Genomic DNA, 15,175 nt, shown 5'->3' with positions numbered 1-15,175 from the left:
TAACAGGCGACACAGCGGCTCAGTTCCCTCTCAGCAAGAAAGCTGCTGGGTCAAATCCTGGCCGAGGACCTTTCTGGGTAAAGATCGCATGTTCAATGCATTGCATGTGTGGGTTTTCTCCAAGTACTCTGGTTTCCTCCCACAGACCAAAAACATGACTGTTAGGCTAATTGAGAATACTAAATTGTCCCTGGGTGAGAGTGAGAGAGTGAACGGTTTGTCTCATTTGTCTCTAAGACTAGGTTTATACTGCAGGCAAAAGTGACCCAAATCTGTGTGTTTTTTCTTCAATGTGACCATATCAGATTTCTTTCAAATTTGACCCTGGCCTTTTCATTATGTGGTACTAAATAGCCTATATGCCACGGACATCCAGTCCAGCACTTGATGCCACTCCCAAAACTTCCGGTTCACGGTCAACGCAGTGTTAGCGAAAGATTTTTTCACCCGACAACAACTCTTAATGATCTCCACAGTACAGAATTAGCATATTACATGTACCAACATTAACACAGGAGACGTACAGGTCCAGCCAAGTGGAAAAAAATCACTCCAAAGTGGATTAAAGCCATAAAAATAAAGGAAAGACGTTAATGTTTATGGTTCCAGAATTTGGTCTTTTTCACTATTCCATGGCTGCTTGTTCAGTGAATTTTTCACATAGAGCTGTGACACTTATATTGTTGGAAAGAGCAGAGTCTGGGCTTTAAATCGATGGGCTACTTGTATGGTTTGGATCGTTTTCCCCAACGTTAGTGAACTGAAAATGTAATGATTATCAGGCGGAGGTTCTGCTGCTCTGGGGGGCCTCGTCACTCGGCTTTACGCTGTTAAATACACTCTAACAAGGTTTTACTTTTACATAAAACTCATGACAAAGTCGCATAAAAACATTTCATATAACACAAACGCATGCACGCACATACACTTACCTTTGTACCGGCTGCTGTTTTAGCTTCCTGCTAGCTGTSGTGTGGAGGWGGTCTTTCCTCTCTTGTCTTGGCAGTAAAAGGGGATAAATGTACATTTCCCTTTTGTAACCTCCGTCTTCTCATTTCTGATGCTGTCTCTTGAATATCCTCAGGTTAGAAATGCCGATTACAAACGCAAGCATGAGCTTTTATAGATAAGTTTTCCCTGTAATGCTATGATCCACAGCTGTCACCTCCTCATCAAGAGGAAAAAGGAGAAAAACTAACTACTCGATCGTACCTGCTGCTTAGTGGACACAACGGCACACAACAGAACTCACGTTTTARACCAGTAGATCACAGATGCTTTAACTTTTGTGACTTTTTCACAGACTAGTACTAGCAGCTAACGCTAAAACATAGGCAGTAAGCAGGGAGTGGAAGTGAGGAGCGTGGCAAGGATTTTACCGGAAATACGTCATTAATGACRGTGGCATAGGCTATTGATACATATCTAATGTTTTTCACTGCGATCTGTACGCTTGTGTCGCATTTTGTCCAACTTTTACATCAGTGAGGGGTGGGTGAGCCGATCGATTCAAGTATTGATAATATTGTTACCAACCTCGCTACAGCTGAATGTCTAGTTGCTTTGTTTTTTTAGATTTATTTTCCATGTCCTGCATGACTGAAAATCCACATAAATATGTGACACCATCATTGTCAGTCTGTATTGATAGTGAAGTTGCTGGATGGATACTGTAGTTGATTTTGCTTCTGTGGAGAGTTTACACTGGAGTCTGATGGAGGTTGCATCAAAAGTTTAACGTGAATGTCAAAGCAAAAAAAAAAAAAAAACGGATTTGAGCAAAAAATCAAAATTGAGCATCAAGACCTGTGTTTTGGACATAGCTTCATGTGTCCCTGTGATGGACCTGTCCAGGGTGTACCCCACCCCTCTCACAGTGACTGTTGGACATGGGCACCAGTGACCCCCGCAACCTGTAAAGGAAGAAGCAGGTAAAACTGGATGGATGGATGGATGGATGGATGGATGGATGGATGGATGGATGGATGGATGGATGGATGGATGGATGGATGGATGGATGGATGGATGGANATGGATGGATGGATGGATGGATGGATGGATGGATGGATGGATGGATGGATGGATGGATGGATGGATGGATGGATGGATGGATGGATGGATGGATGGATGCTCAAATATACAATTCTCATGATGTACTTCTACATGATCACTGTCTGTGTTAGTAAAGGAGAGAACGACCAATAAACACAATTAGATCTTCAGAAAATTGTCATGTAGGAACAAAAATGGTCCCAGTCTGGCCACCACTGTATAAATTGGCTCTGCCACTGTTCACGAACATGAACTTTCTTCTATTGGGCCTAAAAAGAATGTGGAGTTTACAGAGCCTCGAGAAAGTATTCACACCTGTTTAGCTTTTACAAGATTTAAACATCATGAAGAGCAAGGAGCGCACCAGACGGTGGAACGTATGATGTGGGAAAATGTCCAACATTCTGAATGTTCTTTACTGTGAGGTAAATCTGAGCTAATGATGTCAGAAATAAGATTTTATCTTCTTCTGTTACCTTTCATTTAATTTATGATTTGTATTTTTGTTGTATGTTGAATTTGTTCTTGTTTTTGAAGAAATGAATAAACTAACTGAAAAAAATATACATGGAAATGTTTTGCAGTATTTTTTTAATTTCTTTGATGTTTTACGATGTACTGCTACAACTCAGAGCACTTCAAGCTGCACACGTTGATGTATTTTTGTATAGAGTGTAGATTTGACCAAAGCTGCAGTGAAAGTTAAATAGTGACTACTAAGCATTGGCACCCCTAAATACTGTATTTAAATGGGAGTAGGTGGTCAAATGGTGCCACCAGATGGCAGCAGGCTAAATACAACAAAGGGTAATTATATAGAATAGTGTATTTAATAGAAGTGGGACATTCCTTTCACCTTTAGTCATTTCGGGTTTTTCATACCATTTTACAATGAGGCCACTTACACAGGCAGCATCCTCATGACCAAGTTTTTTTCTTGCTCTGGAGAAAATGATTTGCTTATTTCCTATGCACCATTTTAGTTTTGGCCTCCCTCCACTGAACTATAGATCGCCTTCTAAGCTTCCTGGACAGAAGCCCAGGCCAATTACAGCGAGCCCACTGAGGCTCCYGTTGTAAGATGAATGTAAGCATTTCTGTGGGTAATGTTGCTCAGATAGTGTGCAGAGGTCAGCAGCAGTCTGCCGTACAATCCAGCATGAATATGTACTATCAAGATGTCAAGAGCGAACCAGGATAAGAAAATTGTAGTGAATTCTTCTGAACCATCTTTAGACTCACTTCCAACTGTATTTGTTTGAATTTACTGTAAAGTTTATTGCAACCAGCTCAGGTAAGTAAATTATGTGAATTTAAAATATCAATTCTTAAAAAGGCATTTATAAAAAACATGCCAATGAAGACAATGTTTAAATATTTACTGTTTACCAGTTCCAGCAGCAAGAAACCACACAAATTTAAGTTTAGGACCCTTTATTAGACTCYTTCTATTGAGACTAGATTACACACAAGCTTTAAAAACGTTTAAGATTTAAATAACATGTCATCAGGTTACATACTATGAATGGAAAAATACTCATTTGGATGCAACTATTAATACACAACAAAGTTTAATACCAGTGTTAGATACATGTAGAGTTAGACTGTAGTTTTAAAACATGCTGTACTGACACATTTAAGAAATAAAATCACACTTCCTGACACACACACACACCATCAGCTTCCCTGACCATTAGGGGTCAGCACTGAGACCTTTTTTGAGCTTGGTCTGGCGGACTTCCTCCATCAGCTCTTTAAGGTACTCGATCTCCCTGGCCATAGACTCCGCCTTCTCCGTCAGCTCCACGTTCTTCCTCTCCAGCCGTGCGTACTCCTCGAGGAGCGTATCCTGCTCGACTTTCTTCTTCTGCCTGTAGCGCGTGGCAGCCGTCTTATTTTGCTCCATCTTCTTTTGTTTCTTGTCTTTGGGGGCTTTTAAAGCCGCCCTCTCGGCTCCACCTGCAGCTCGAAGGGACTGGACTTCATTGACGGCGGCCGCAGGAGAAGATGGACCGGGTTTTTGTTTCGGCTCAGGGTACGGTCTGCTTCTGGTGGACTTCTGCGCCGTGTAGGTTGGCGGGGAACATTGAATCACCCCAGGTATGCTGGTGGCTTCGAGCTTTGGAGCCAGCACAAGGACAATGCGGGTTGGGGAAAGGGAGAGGACGATCCTTGGGACCTGAGGGACCACAGAGGCTACTACAGGCTTCACCTCACACTCAGAGATATCCACCTCGCTGCCTAGATCCAGAGTGAAGGCTGGGGAGGAGGGAGAATCAATGACTGCAGGAGGGGGATCAGGAGAAGCAGGTTCTGATTTGATCTCAAGCTCCTCCTGTGCATCTGGGACACAGAGTGGAGAGGAGGGAACTTCTTGCCCACCAATATYAAATTCAGGCTCGTCTACTGTAACAGCAGAGGGATCTGAAGAGGCAGGGGGGAGGGATGGAGGGGAAACATTCAGAGAGGGAGCAGAGGAAGAGCTCGAGAGAGCAGGAGCTGGGAATGGCGGCAGCTGGAAGGAGTCCAGCTCCATGGAACAATCCAGGGAATCAAGGAGGTCTTCTGGAGAGCTGGGGGCCTCTTCAGCAGGACTGRAGCCAATCAGAGAGTCTAGATCAAAGTCGCTCAGATCCACATTCTCACCCATCCAATCAAAATCACCAAAAACATCATCTGAAAGACAGAAAAAAAAACAGGACGATCAAGCTTTAATGATTTAACTAGACAAACTAATGTTGCTAAAACACAGTCACTACCTTTGCTGTCACCCATCGGGGCCTGGCTGCACCTCAGCAGATGTGGGTGGTCCAACCAAGAGGAAAGAAGGTCAGATTCAGTCCCAGTTTTGTCCCCTTGAGAGGGAACAGCCAGCGGCGAGGGAGGAGGAGAGTAGAAAGGAGGAGGAGACGCGGACAAAGACGGCGACGAGGAGGCGAGGGGTGAGGCGGGAGAAGTGGGCCCCCGCGTTGAGCTTTCGCCTCCTTTCTGCTGTACACCTTCATCGGGGTGAGCAAACGGGGAGTCCATGGCGTCAGCCATGAGAGAGGAAGGCCAGAGAAGGGCCTCCATGTCTTCCAGGCCAAACTGTGAGCTTGTCATCATCATGGTCATAGTGGCTGTTGTTGGTCACAAACGGGGCGTGAGACAATTCTTGGGGAGCAACGAACTCGTCTATGCTGTCAAATGCAGCAGTGCTGAAGGATTTTATGTAGGACCTGAAACAACAACAAAAAAAAAAACATTGTTGGTGAAAACATTGTAAAATAAATGCTAATATGCACGTGTACTTTTAAAGACCTTCAAACGTATACAAGTGTAAGTTCAAATTGTCTCATTMACAACACTGCCCCCTGGTGGCTGGACTACACTCTGCTTACATCACGTGTTTCTGTCTAGAACTGGTCCTGTGACTCTGACGTGAGTCCGCTTTAACAGGGTCATCCTTCACTGCCATGCTGCTGCTACTGTTTTCTTCTACATCCACCCACAGAAAGCCGCCATTTTGACACAAAGAAACATTTCCTTGCCACGTTGGCACTTGACAGCCACTTGGAAAATAAACTCAACTAAGAAGGTGTAGAAATTAACAAGAAATGTGGCAGAACTATCGAGCCAAAAACTATTAAACAAACATTTGTTACTCTAAGGACTGATTATTTATTTTTAAAAAAAGTCAAAAAATTCTTTAAAACGACTTCAATAGTATTATTCGAAACATTTATGCTAATGTGGTAATACTATTGACCACATATTTGGAGATTTTAACACAGCTACAGTCACTCGACAGGCCGGCCTCTGTAACCGGAAGAGCCCGTCGTCGGTGAGTAAAATGATCAAAATTGTACTTACGACATTTTGTTGATGTAGAAGTGACTCAGTGCACTGGCTGGATGCACTGTTTTGTTGGCTGCTGCTGGGTCGCGGCACACGTTCACACTGCCATTTCGGCAAATACGAGCTATGTCCAACTACGATGTATCTTGTTGTTCTTCCTCAGAGGAGAAAATGGCGGAGCGGTAAGGATAGGCGGTGATAAAGAACCGGAGCGGAAAGAGAGGGTAATATCCTTCCGCTGTGCTGCAATATCACTACGCCTCTCACCAAGACTGTGGGACTACGATTGGCTCCACCACACACACACTTTTTTTTTTGCCTCTTTGGAGGGAGAAGAAATAGGACAGCAGGACATGAGGTGGCAGACAGCTTCAAGGTGAAAGTGGAAAAGAAACAGCCAAAAGAAGAATATAATAAATATTTAGATTCTTAATGTGACAATGACTCGTTCACATTTCACATCAGTTACAGATTCATATCTGATTAATAATTTCTGAKCCTTTCTTTCAGTTGGTCATGAGATATTTTGCTAACAGAAATWCAAACATAAACACACACAGTGGGTGATAATAAAGTTACAACCCGTCACACTGCATTAATGTACTCCACAGACAGCATCCAACCTGCCTCAAACATTCAGCTTTACTGATGCCCCATGAAAAAGTGCACATCATGTTTCCTGTGTGTTTATATGTCGGTTAYCAAATATTTCATAAACAAGTGGATACATTTTATTAAAACTCTCCACTTCTGATTGTCTCATTTGACAATAATGGACACAAAAACTATGGAAATGACCATTAATCCTTCCCAGATCGATGGGCAGCAACAGGTGCTTCTCTGAGGTCATTGCTGAAGGTTTTCCCCCTTTCACACACACACATCTGATTTTTATATCTCCGTGGGAACCGTGGATTGACTTCCATTCATATTTTGGAAATTTTATAGCCTAACCCTGACTATTTACTCTAATATTAACCTCACACCTACCTGACTCTAAAACTAACCTAAACTCATTTCACACCTTGATTTTAAACCTGACCCCACCACCTGCAATTTGCATTCAGATGTATGTTTGGTCCTCACGAGGCAGCTTTTTCTGGAAAATGGTCCCAACGATGTAGGAAAAACATGTCCACAACCCACACACAGACTTAAACAAAACTAATTCTTTATTCAGCTTAAAATTTCCCACATTTGATTCAAATAATCTAGTTTCTCTTGCAGATTTTTGATCAGAGTAGACACTCTACTTGAAAATCTGCTCTTGTTCGACTTCTTCAGCTTCTGCCAAAATGCCATTCTTCTGTGTGAAATACTGATCAAATTCACTGGTGAAAGCTTTAGGCAGGCATCCACATGTCACCCCACCTGCATGGGTAAGAGACATCTCTCTATCGTTGTCCACGTGGTTRCTGAACACAACCTGGGACAACTCTGCAATCCTCAGAGCTTCAGGACGAGCTCCTGCCCTCTGCAGCCTGTCGACGTTGTGCCTTTGCAGCTCGTTCATGGCGCAGAGTACGAAATGCAGACAACATTTGAGATCACAAGCGTCTGACTTATTCACCAGCTTCTCCATTGTTTGCTAGTTCACAATCTTCTTGTTGACTTTAGCAACGTGAGCGCCAAAACCTCCAGCGGATGCAGCGAAACCAGCGCCAATGGCTGTGGCGATCAGCCAGGTGCCCATGGTCACGGGAGCCAAGGCAATGCCGACCACTGCGGCCACTCCTCCCACTGCCCCTGTGGTGTCCCCGGCAATCCCCATGGTTTTGTTAGTCTACTCTGTCCAGTTTGTCACATATGGATCTAAACTCTTTGATGCCGCTCTGCAGGCCTTCTTTGCCTTTCATCATGAGGAGGTTGTGAAGACGCTGGGCCTTTCTCACGTGCATGGCTCGCTGATTAAATGACCTGCACAAGAACAAAGAGACAACATCAAATCCTAACCACCGTATTTTGTTCCACTAACAACATAAAACAAAGCTACCAAAAGGACATTACCAATTTGCTAAGACAGGTATGTGATATAGATTTCATTACCTGATTTCTTCTTCTATGCAGATGCCGTACTGAGCTGGAGCCAGGACATAAGAGTCATCTAAAATTACCACAGAAGGATGGATTAGGATAGTCATAAATTAAGTCAGCATCTTGAAACCAAAGGAGGTGTGCAGTAGCGTTAACAGGGAGAGCTACATGCTAACACACATCTACAAGATCATTCATGCTTGTATCAGTCACTGGAGTTGTGTCATTAATTTGTTAGAAGCACAACAATAGCTAGTTGACTTTAAAACCCCAATGATGCCATGACCCCTTATTAAAGGGGACGTATCATGCAAAATCCACTTTTTTAGCCCTTAAAAACATTTTTGTGTGTATTTGGAGTCTTTAGGAGTGCAGAAAATTTGAATTTAGTTTTTRCCAGTGCTGCGTAGATATGTTGATTTTCTGTCTGTCATATTTTCCAATCTGTTCAGATTCATCTATTCCTTATTAAGTATTTTGAACAATAACGTCGCAGTATTTACTGCTAAACAATGTCATAGACTTCCAGCTGTCTAATTTTGCGAGTGCGGTTCTACAGGTTTGTTGCCTTCATTCTCCTCTGGGTCAGACTCTGGCTCCAATATGTAAGGKTGGATGAACACATCTTTTGTTGTTGACATTTTTTTAATCAATTTGTAAATAAAAAGGTTTTGCACCTCTAGATAAGTGTATCTCTGCTTTCTAACTATGAACAATGATCACTGGGAGTGAGACCAAAATGAGTTGCTCTCATACCTCAGAACAGAGGTGGAGGAGGGGCTTGTGGAGTTACAAGAAGGAGGAATTTAGACCAAAGCATTACAGTTGCACTTTATATAGACCCCAACTGAGTGATTTAAATGTGAAAAAGGATGTAAAAGCATGATATGTTTAACTCACACCTGTTTCAAAAGGTTGTTTTGTGAAAGTAGTTTTATTTTCCATCCGATCCACATTAGAACACTCTATGTAACAATATATTTTTGTATAGTTTTATGTATTACGGATGTAAACAAGCGACGTCATTGTTGCCTCAGTTTGTTGTGTCTCTGTACTTACTGCACACTCTTTTCAACCACTGTTTCAGCTCCGTGATGTCCTGGAGGAAAACAGATTATATTTTAACAAAAAAAAYAGAGAACATCAAATAAAAAACAATAGATTTTTCAGTTAATTCAGAAGGTGAATTTAAAAACACAAGTTAGTGTTTAAAAGTCCTTACCTCTGAGGACAGTTGATATATCGAATGTGTCCTTGTGGTCTTGTTCAGGACAAAGCCTTGACTTTCCCTAAAATGTTTTAAATAAACGATYTGATGATTGTTATTTTAGTGCTCACGCCTGTGCGTACAGTGTGTAGTTTGTTACCATGTAATGCATCAAGACATTTTTCTGTAGTTGTATACGTACTCCTGGAGTCAGCATAAGGAAGGTCATGTTGGTTGACTGAGGGTGTTGATGGTACYCTCTGTAATAAAAAAGGAAGTATTTTTATTATCAGTTGCACTGACAATGCATCATCATTTCTTGATAAAATTAAATTATTACATATAGTGTTATCGCAGCACATTCGGTTTGGTTTCTTGTTAGAGATCAGCCCTGCAGTGAGAGTCCTACCTGAGTGTATGACACGTCAACCATAGAAGTTCTGTGATAGGTCCAAGGTGGAACTGCAGGTCTGCTTGTCCTGTTCGGGTTCTGAAAATTAAAAACCCTTTCATCAAGATGTTGTGGTTCAATAACATATAAAACTGGATCCATGCTGGAGAACGTTTGACATTAGCTGCTGGTCTGTCCTTGTTTGATGAGTCGGTCTTATGGATTCAAGAGAGAAGTTACTTTGACTCTTTTTCAGTGAAATAACTGAGACTCTAGTAACCACTTTGTGTTAGTAAATGTGGTAAAATGCACGTAGCTTTACCCTGATATTTGTCCAGCTGCAGGTATCTGTCTGTCACATTAAAGAGAGGAGGTAGAACCTGGTCGAGGACGAGGAAAAGGAGGTAGATGTTTCTTTTTAATACTAGTAGCAGGAGGCTGAAGGTGGGAAAATAGGGGAAAAATGCCGTAATTATGAAGACTTAATGAATATGTCATTATCACAGTTTTATTATCAAACTACCTGCAACCCCAATTCCAATGAAATTGGGACTTTGTGCAAAACAAATAAAATCAGAATACCATGGTTTGCAAATCCTTTTCAACCTAAATTCAATTGAATACACTACAAAGATATTTAATGTTCCGATAAACCTTTTTGTTTTTGTTTGTTTGTCTGTGTGTTTGTTTGTTTGTTTGTTTGTTTGTTTGTTTGTTTGTTTGTTTGTTTTTGCAAATATTCACTTATTTTGAATTTGATGCCTGCAACATGTTCCAAAAAGGCTGGGACAGGGCCATGTTTTCCACTGTGTTACATCGTCTTTCCTTTTAGGAATAAGCTTTTGGGAACTGAGGACACTAAATGTTGAAGCTTCTGTTTATCTATGTGAACATTAAGTATCTTGTCTTTGTAGTGTGAAATTGAATATAGGTTGAAAAGGATTTTAAAATTAATGTATTTTGTTATTATTTACACTCATCGGCCACTTTATTAGGTACACCACGCTAGTAATGGGTTGGACCCCCTTTTCCCTTCCTTCAGAACTGCCTCAATTCTTCGTGGCATAGATTCAACAAGGTGCTGGAAGCATTCCTCAGAGATTTTGGTCCAWATTGACATGATGGCATCACACAGTTGCCGCAGATTTGTCGGCTGCACATCCATGATGCGAATCTCCCYTTCCACCACATCCCAAAGATGCTCTATTGGATTGAGATCTGGTGACTGTGGAGGCCATTTGAGTTCAGTGAACTCATTGTCATGTTCAAGAAACCAGTCTGAGATGATTCCAGCTTTATGACATGGCACATTATCCTGCTGAAAGTAGCCATCAGATGTTGGGTACATTGTGGTCATAAAGGGATGGACATGGTCAGCAACAATACTCAGGTAGGCTGTGGCGTTGCAACGATGCTCAATTGGTACCAAGGGGCCCAAAGAGTGCCAAGAAAAGATTCCCCACAKCATGACACCACCACCACCAGCCTGAACCGTTGATACAAGGCAGGATGGATCCATGCTTTCATGTTGTTGACGCCAAATTCTGACCCTACCATCCGAATGTRGCAGCAGAAATCGAGACTCATCAGACCAGGCAACGTTTTTCCAATCTTCTCTTGTCCAATTTCGATGAGCTTGTGCAAATTGTAGCCTCAGTTTCCTGTTCTTAGCTGAAAGGAGTGGCACCCGGTGTGGTCTTCTGCTGCTGAACCCCATCTGCCTCAAAGTTCGACGTACTGTGTGTTCAGAGATGCTCTTCTGCCTACCTCGGTTGTAACGGGTGTTTATTTGAGTCACTGTTACCTTTCTATCAGCTCGAACCAGTCTGCCCATTCTCCTCTGARCTCTGGCATCAACAAGGCATTTCCGTTCACAGGACTGCCGCTCACTGGATGTTTTTTTCTTTTTCGGACCATTCTCTGTAAACCCTAGAGATGGTTGTGCGTGAAAATCCCAGTAGATCAGCAGTTTCTGAAATACTCAGACCAGKCCTTCTGGCACCAACAACCATGCCACGTTCAAAGGCACTCAAATCACCTTTCTTCCCCATACTGATGCTCYGTTTGAACTGCAGGAGATTGTCTTGACCATGTCTACATGCCTAAATGCACTGAGTTGCCGCCATGTGATTGGCTGATTAGAAATTAAGTGTTAACGAGCAGTTGGACAGGTGTYAAGTGGCCGGTGAGTGTATGTTTAACACAATGTCCTAACTTCATTGGAATTGGGTTGTAATCTTTAAACAAACAAAAAAAAACTATATCTAAGATAATACCTACCTTGGCCATTAGGTCAGAAATTGAACTTGAGTAATAATTTTCCTCACTGATTTCTGTGGTTGAGTGTCAATTTGTAGGAGGCAGAGGATGAAGATGAGCAGGCTGAAGCCTGGTGTGGTCATAACACTTCTCCTTACTTGGGTTACTCTGGTCAAATAATGTTACATCAAAAGTTGGTGGACATAAACTGATATTTGTAAGATAACTTTAGAAACAAACACATTCAGCTTGTTGCATTGATTGGTGTCGCCTAGTTTGTCTGAAGGCCTGTTAGTGTCGATCATCGTAGTGCTGCTGGTTGGGTTGATTGTGTTGGATGGAGTTGGTTAGGTTGGTTGAGCTGGTTGCGTTGATTGTATTGGTTGGTTGCACAAGTGTTGTAGGTTTTATTAGTTGTTTTGGCTTTGTAGCTTGTGCTGGTCCTCTTAATGTTGGTTGAGATTCTTGTCTTGGTGTAATGGAGTTTGTTGATCATGTTTGTACTGTTGGTTGTATTGATTATTGGATTGTTGTAGGTTGTATCAGTTGGGTAAGTTTTATCTGTCTTGTTGCTGTTGTAGGTTGGGTTTGTTGGATCGGCGTAAGTCGGGTTGGTGCTGTTGTAGATTTGAGGCTTCGGTTTTGATCTAATCCTTGAGAGGGTTTGATTTTAGCCTGTGACTGGCCTCTTTCTCATTGAATCCTGACAAAGATAGATAAAACTGTGACTGTTCTTCCAGGATTCAAAGATAACTTCTTCAAAAACTTGATAAAATGTCATTCTAAGACAAGCACCAAACACGTACATTAAATGTGCTATTACCAATAATATATCTGGGTCCCCGCAGATCGGTTCCTGAATTTCCTCTGGACTGCTAATGGGTGGCATCATCCTGATACTTTTCCTTGGGACATTTGGTGGATTTGGGGTTTAAATAATGAAATAATTTAACTTTCACTATTAAAGGAACTGAAAACGTTGGACACAGTCCAAAAGATAGTTCTTGTTCTCACTTCCTTTCATCACTTAAAAACCTTTGCTAAGAATATCTTACGTGTTATGTGCACTCTTACTGTATCTTCAGACATCAGTGCGTATGTGATATTTTCATGCATTTTATCTGATTTACTGTAAGTTCATAGCCGGAACTGTTTCTGATCCTTTGAAGCATGCTCTAGTGCTTCCATATAAAAAACAAAGCAAACTTTGATCCATTTATTTGTTCTAGTTGGCCTTACTTGGAGATTCGGCAGAGTTTTCTTTTCCCTCAACATAATCTGTTCTTCACACTAATAACTAAGTTCATGAAAATGATTCTTAAAGTGTTTTATTACTGGTGACATTTCAAACAATGAGTTACTATAGAGTCGAGGAGGAACTGCAGCTCCACGTGAGCCCTCCTTGTCCAGAAAAAAAACAAAAAACAAATATATTGTCTGTGTAACGTTGTTATTTTATATTATAGTTTATCAGTACTGTTGATTGGCGTGCTCAGAAAAAAATGCTGCCACATGCAGTTTTTTTTTCTTGTTTTTTCGTTCAAATAATTGGTTGCAAAAGTATTCATGGAGGAGTGGCAGGAAAAACACAATTTATGAATTGAATATCATCAAAAGGCATATTGGAAACTCCTTGCACATGTAAAAGGTGCTGTGATCAGATGAGACTAACACAGAACTTATTGGCCATCAAATATAAAACTGCATCAGAGGAAAATCATACCACCTCTTCTTATGCAAGGAACAGRTACAGTCTTAACTGGGACAGAGGGCGCAATCCCCCACATTTGTTGTAACTGATGGTAACATTACTGTTTGGTTTAGGATGATATTTTTGTTTTGTAGTTATTTGGAATTATTCCAGTTTAATTAAACATTAAGTGTTTCTGATTATATATGTCATACGATCATAAAATCCATTTATTTCAACACTAAAACACATTTTTCCTGCTGCAGTGAAAACATCTGACTAACTTGACGCTAAAAACTCATGAAGGGCTGGATCAGATGGGGTGGGTTAATAGCTTCACTATTATTCATAACATGGAAAATCTTAAAACTCCAAAGTCCATGCAGGACATTTTCAAATTTCTCGGGCATAAACAAATTTTCTTAATTGCAACTTTACTTACAGATCAATGAAAAAAGTGCAATTAACTCTTTACCATTAATTTTCATAAAAAGGGAACAGAAGTCAATTTAAGAAACTGAACAGTTTTGTTGGAGCAACTTTTTTATAAACTGAAATGGTTAATTATAGATTTTAAACATTTATCAACTTTAATGACCTGTAATTAATCACTGTATTGATATGTATGTTAAACTAGTCATTTGTTATACATTTTGAATATTTTTTTGCTTTTTGTGTGTGTGTGTGTGTGTGTGGGGGGGGGGACGGGTTTTTCCTACAACGTGGGGTATTTTTTACAAAAAAAAAGCAGCCAGGTGGGGACTGAAGTGAATCGTGGGGACCATTTTCAGGTCCCCACGGGTCCCCACGGTGTTCCAGGTGTGGGGTTAGGTTTAGGACCAAGGTTTAGGTTCATTTTAGGCTCAGGTAAGTTTCTGTGAAGTTAATTTTAGAGTACATAGTCAGGGTTNTGTGTGTGTGTGTGTGTGTGTGTGTGTGTGTGTGTGTGTGTGACAGAGGTGTCACTTTTCCTGCATGTTTTACAGGTTTCTCTGCTCCAACACACCTGATTTGAATGAATGAGAGATTAACAGGCCTTTAAGAGATGATTCAATCTGAATCAGATGTGTAACATCAGGAAAACCTTTAAAACACACAGGACAGTGTAGTGTGATGAGAGTCTCGACTGAAAGTGTTGGTTTCAATACTTAGAAGAATTGTCTGTTACAGTGGTTCTGGTTTCATAACGTGCAGCAGTTACTCCTGTAATTGTCAGGAAATTCTGCAAGCAGTTTGAGAAATGTTCTTAGTCTAACACAAAATAACTCTGCGGGGTGAACAGTTCATACAACTTGTATTTTTCTGTTTTATGAAGACACAAAACAGTTTGACCTGGTGACAAAATGTGTTCACAATATAAAATTATTAGCTTAGTTCAGAGAAGTTTTTCATGTTTTTATGAAGCTCACTGTAACGGCTGGTGTGTAGAAACATAAAAGGCCAAAGTAAAAAGGTTTGGTTTAATTAGACACTAAATTAAAGTTGTTTTTTGAGAATTATGGAGTTTTTGTATCTTTCAATCAATAGCCATAAAATTAAAACAACACGTGAAAAAAAATACTCCATTGATGAAACACCAGTCAGGCCTGCTGAACCAGTTTTTGATTCAATCCCCAACAGAAAAATCACAGACTCCATGATGTAAAACAGCTGAAGTTCAAACTAAACACACACACACACACACACACACACACACACACACACA

The 15,175-nt window shown here is 41.0% G+C and overlaps 1 protein-coding gene and 1 long non-coding RNA gene across 2 annotated transcripts; both read right to left on the bottom strand.

Moving 5' to 3' along the window:
• Positions 1-3,469: 3,469 nt before the first annotated feature.
• atf4b (activating transcription factor 4b) lies at positions 3,470-6,065 on the bottom strand. Its single transcript, XM_014031614.1, has 3 exons — positions 5,905-6,065; positions 4,812-5,270; positions 3,470-4,728 (listed from the first exon to the last, which is right to left on the bottom strand). The coding sequence occupies exons 2-3, from the start codon at positions 5,164-5,166 to the stop codon at positions 3,746-3,748; spliced, it is 1,338 nt and encodes a 445-aa protein (XP_013887068.1). The 5' UTR covers positions 5,167-5,270; positions 5,905-6,065; the 3' UTR covers positions 3,470-3,745.
• Positions 6,066-7,049: 984 nt separating this feature from the next.
• Positions 7,050-9,368, bottom strand: LOC106534844 (uncharacterized). Its single transcript, XR_001312392.1, has 4 exons — positions 9,146-9,368; positions 8,983-9,022; positions 7,936-7,993; positions 7,050-7,806 (listed from the first exon to the last, which is right to left on the bottom strand). It is a non-coding gene; the product is annotated as an uncharacterized LOC106534844 (long non-coding RNA).
• Positions 9,369-15,175: the final 5,807 nt, after the last annotated feature.

This window comes from Austrofundulus limnaeus, unplaced genomic scaffold, assembly GCF_001266775.1.
Source record: "Austrofundulus limnaeus strain Quisiro unplaced genomic scaffold, Austrofundulus_limnaeus-1.0 Scaffold1282, whole genome shotgun sequence".
Lineage (NCBI taxonomy): Eukaryota > Metazoa > Chordata > Actinopteri > Cyprinodontiformes > Rivulidae > Austrofundulus > Austrofundulus limnaeus.
The sequence above is the reverse complement of the archived record's forward strand: the minus strand, read 5'-3'. Positions and strand labels throughout refer to the sequence as shown.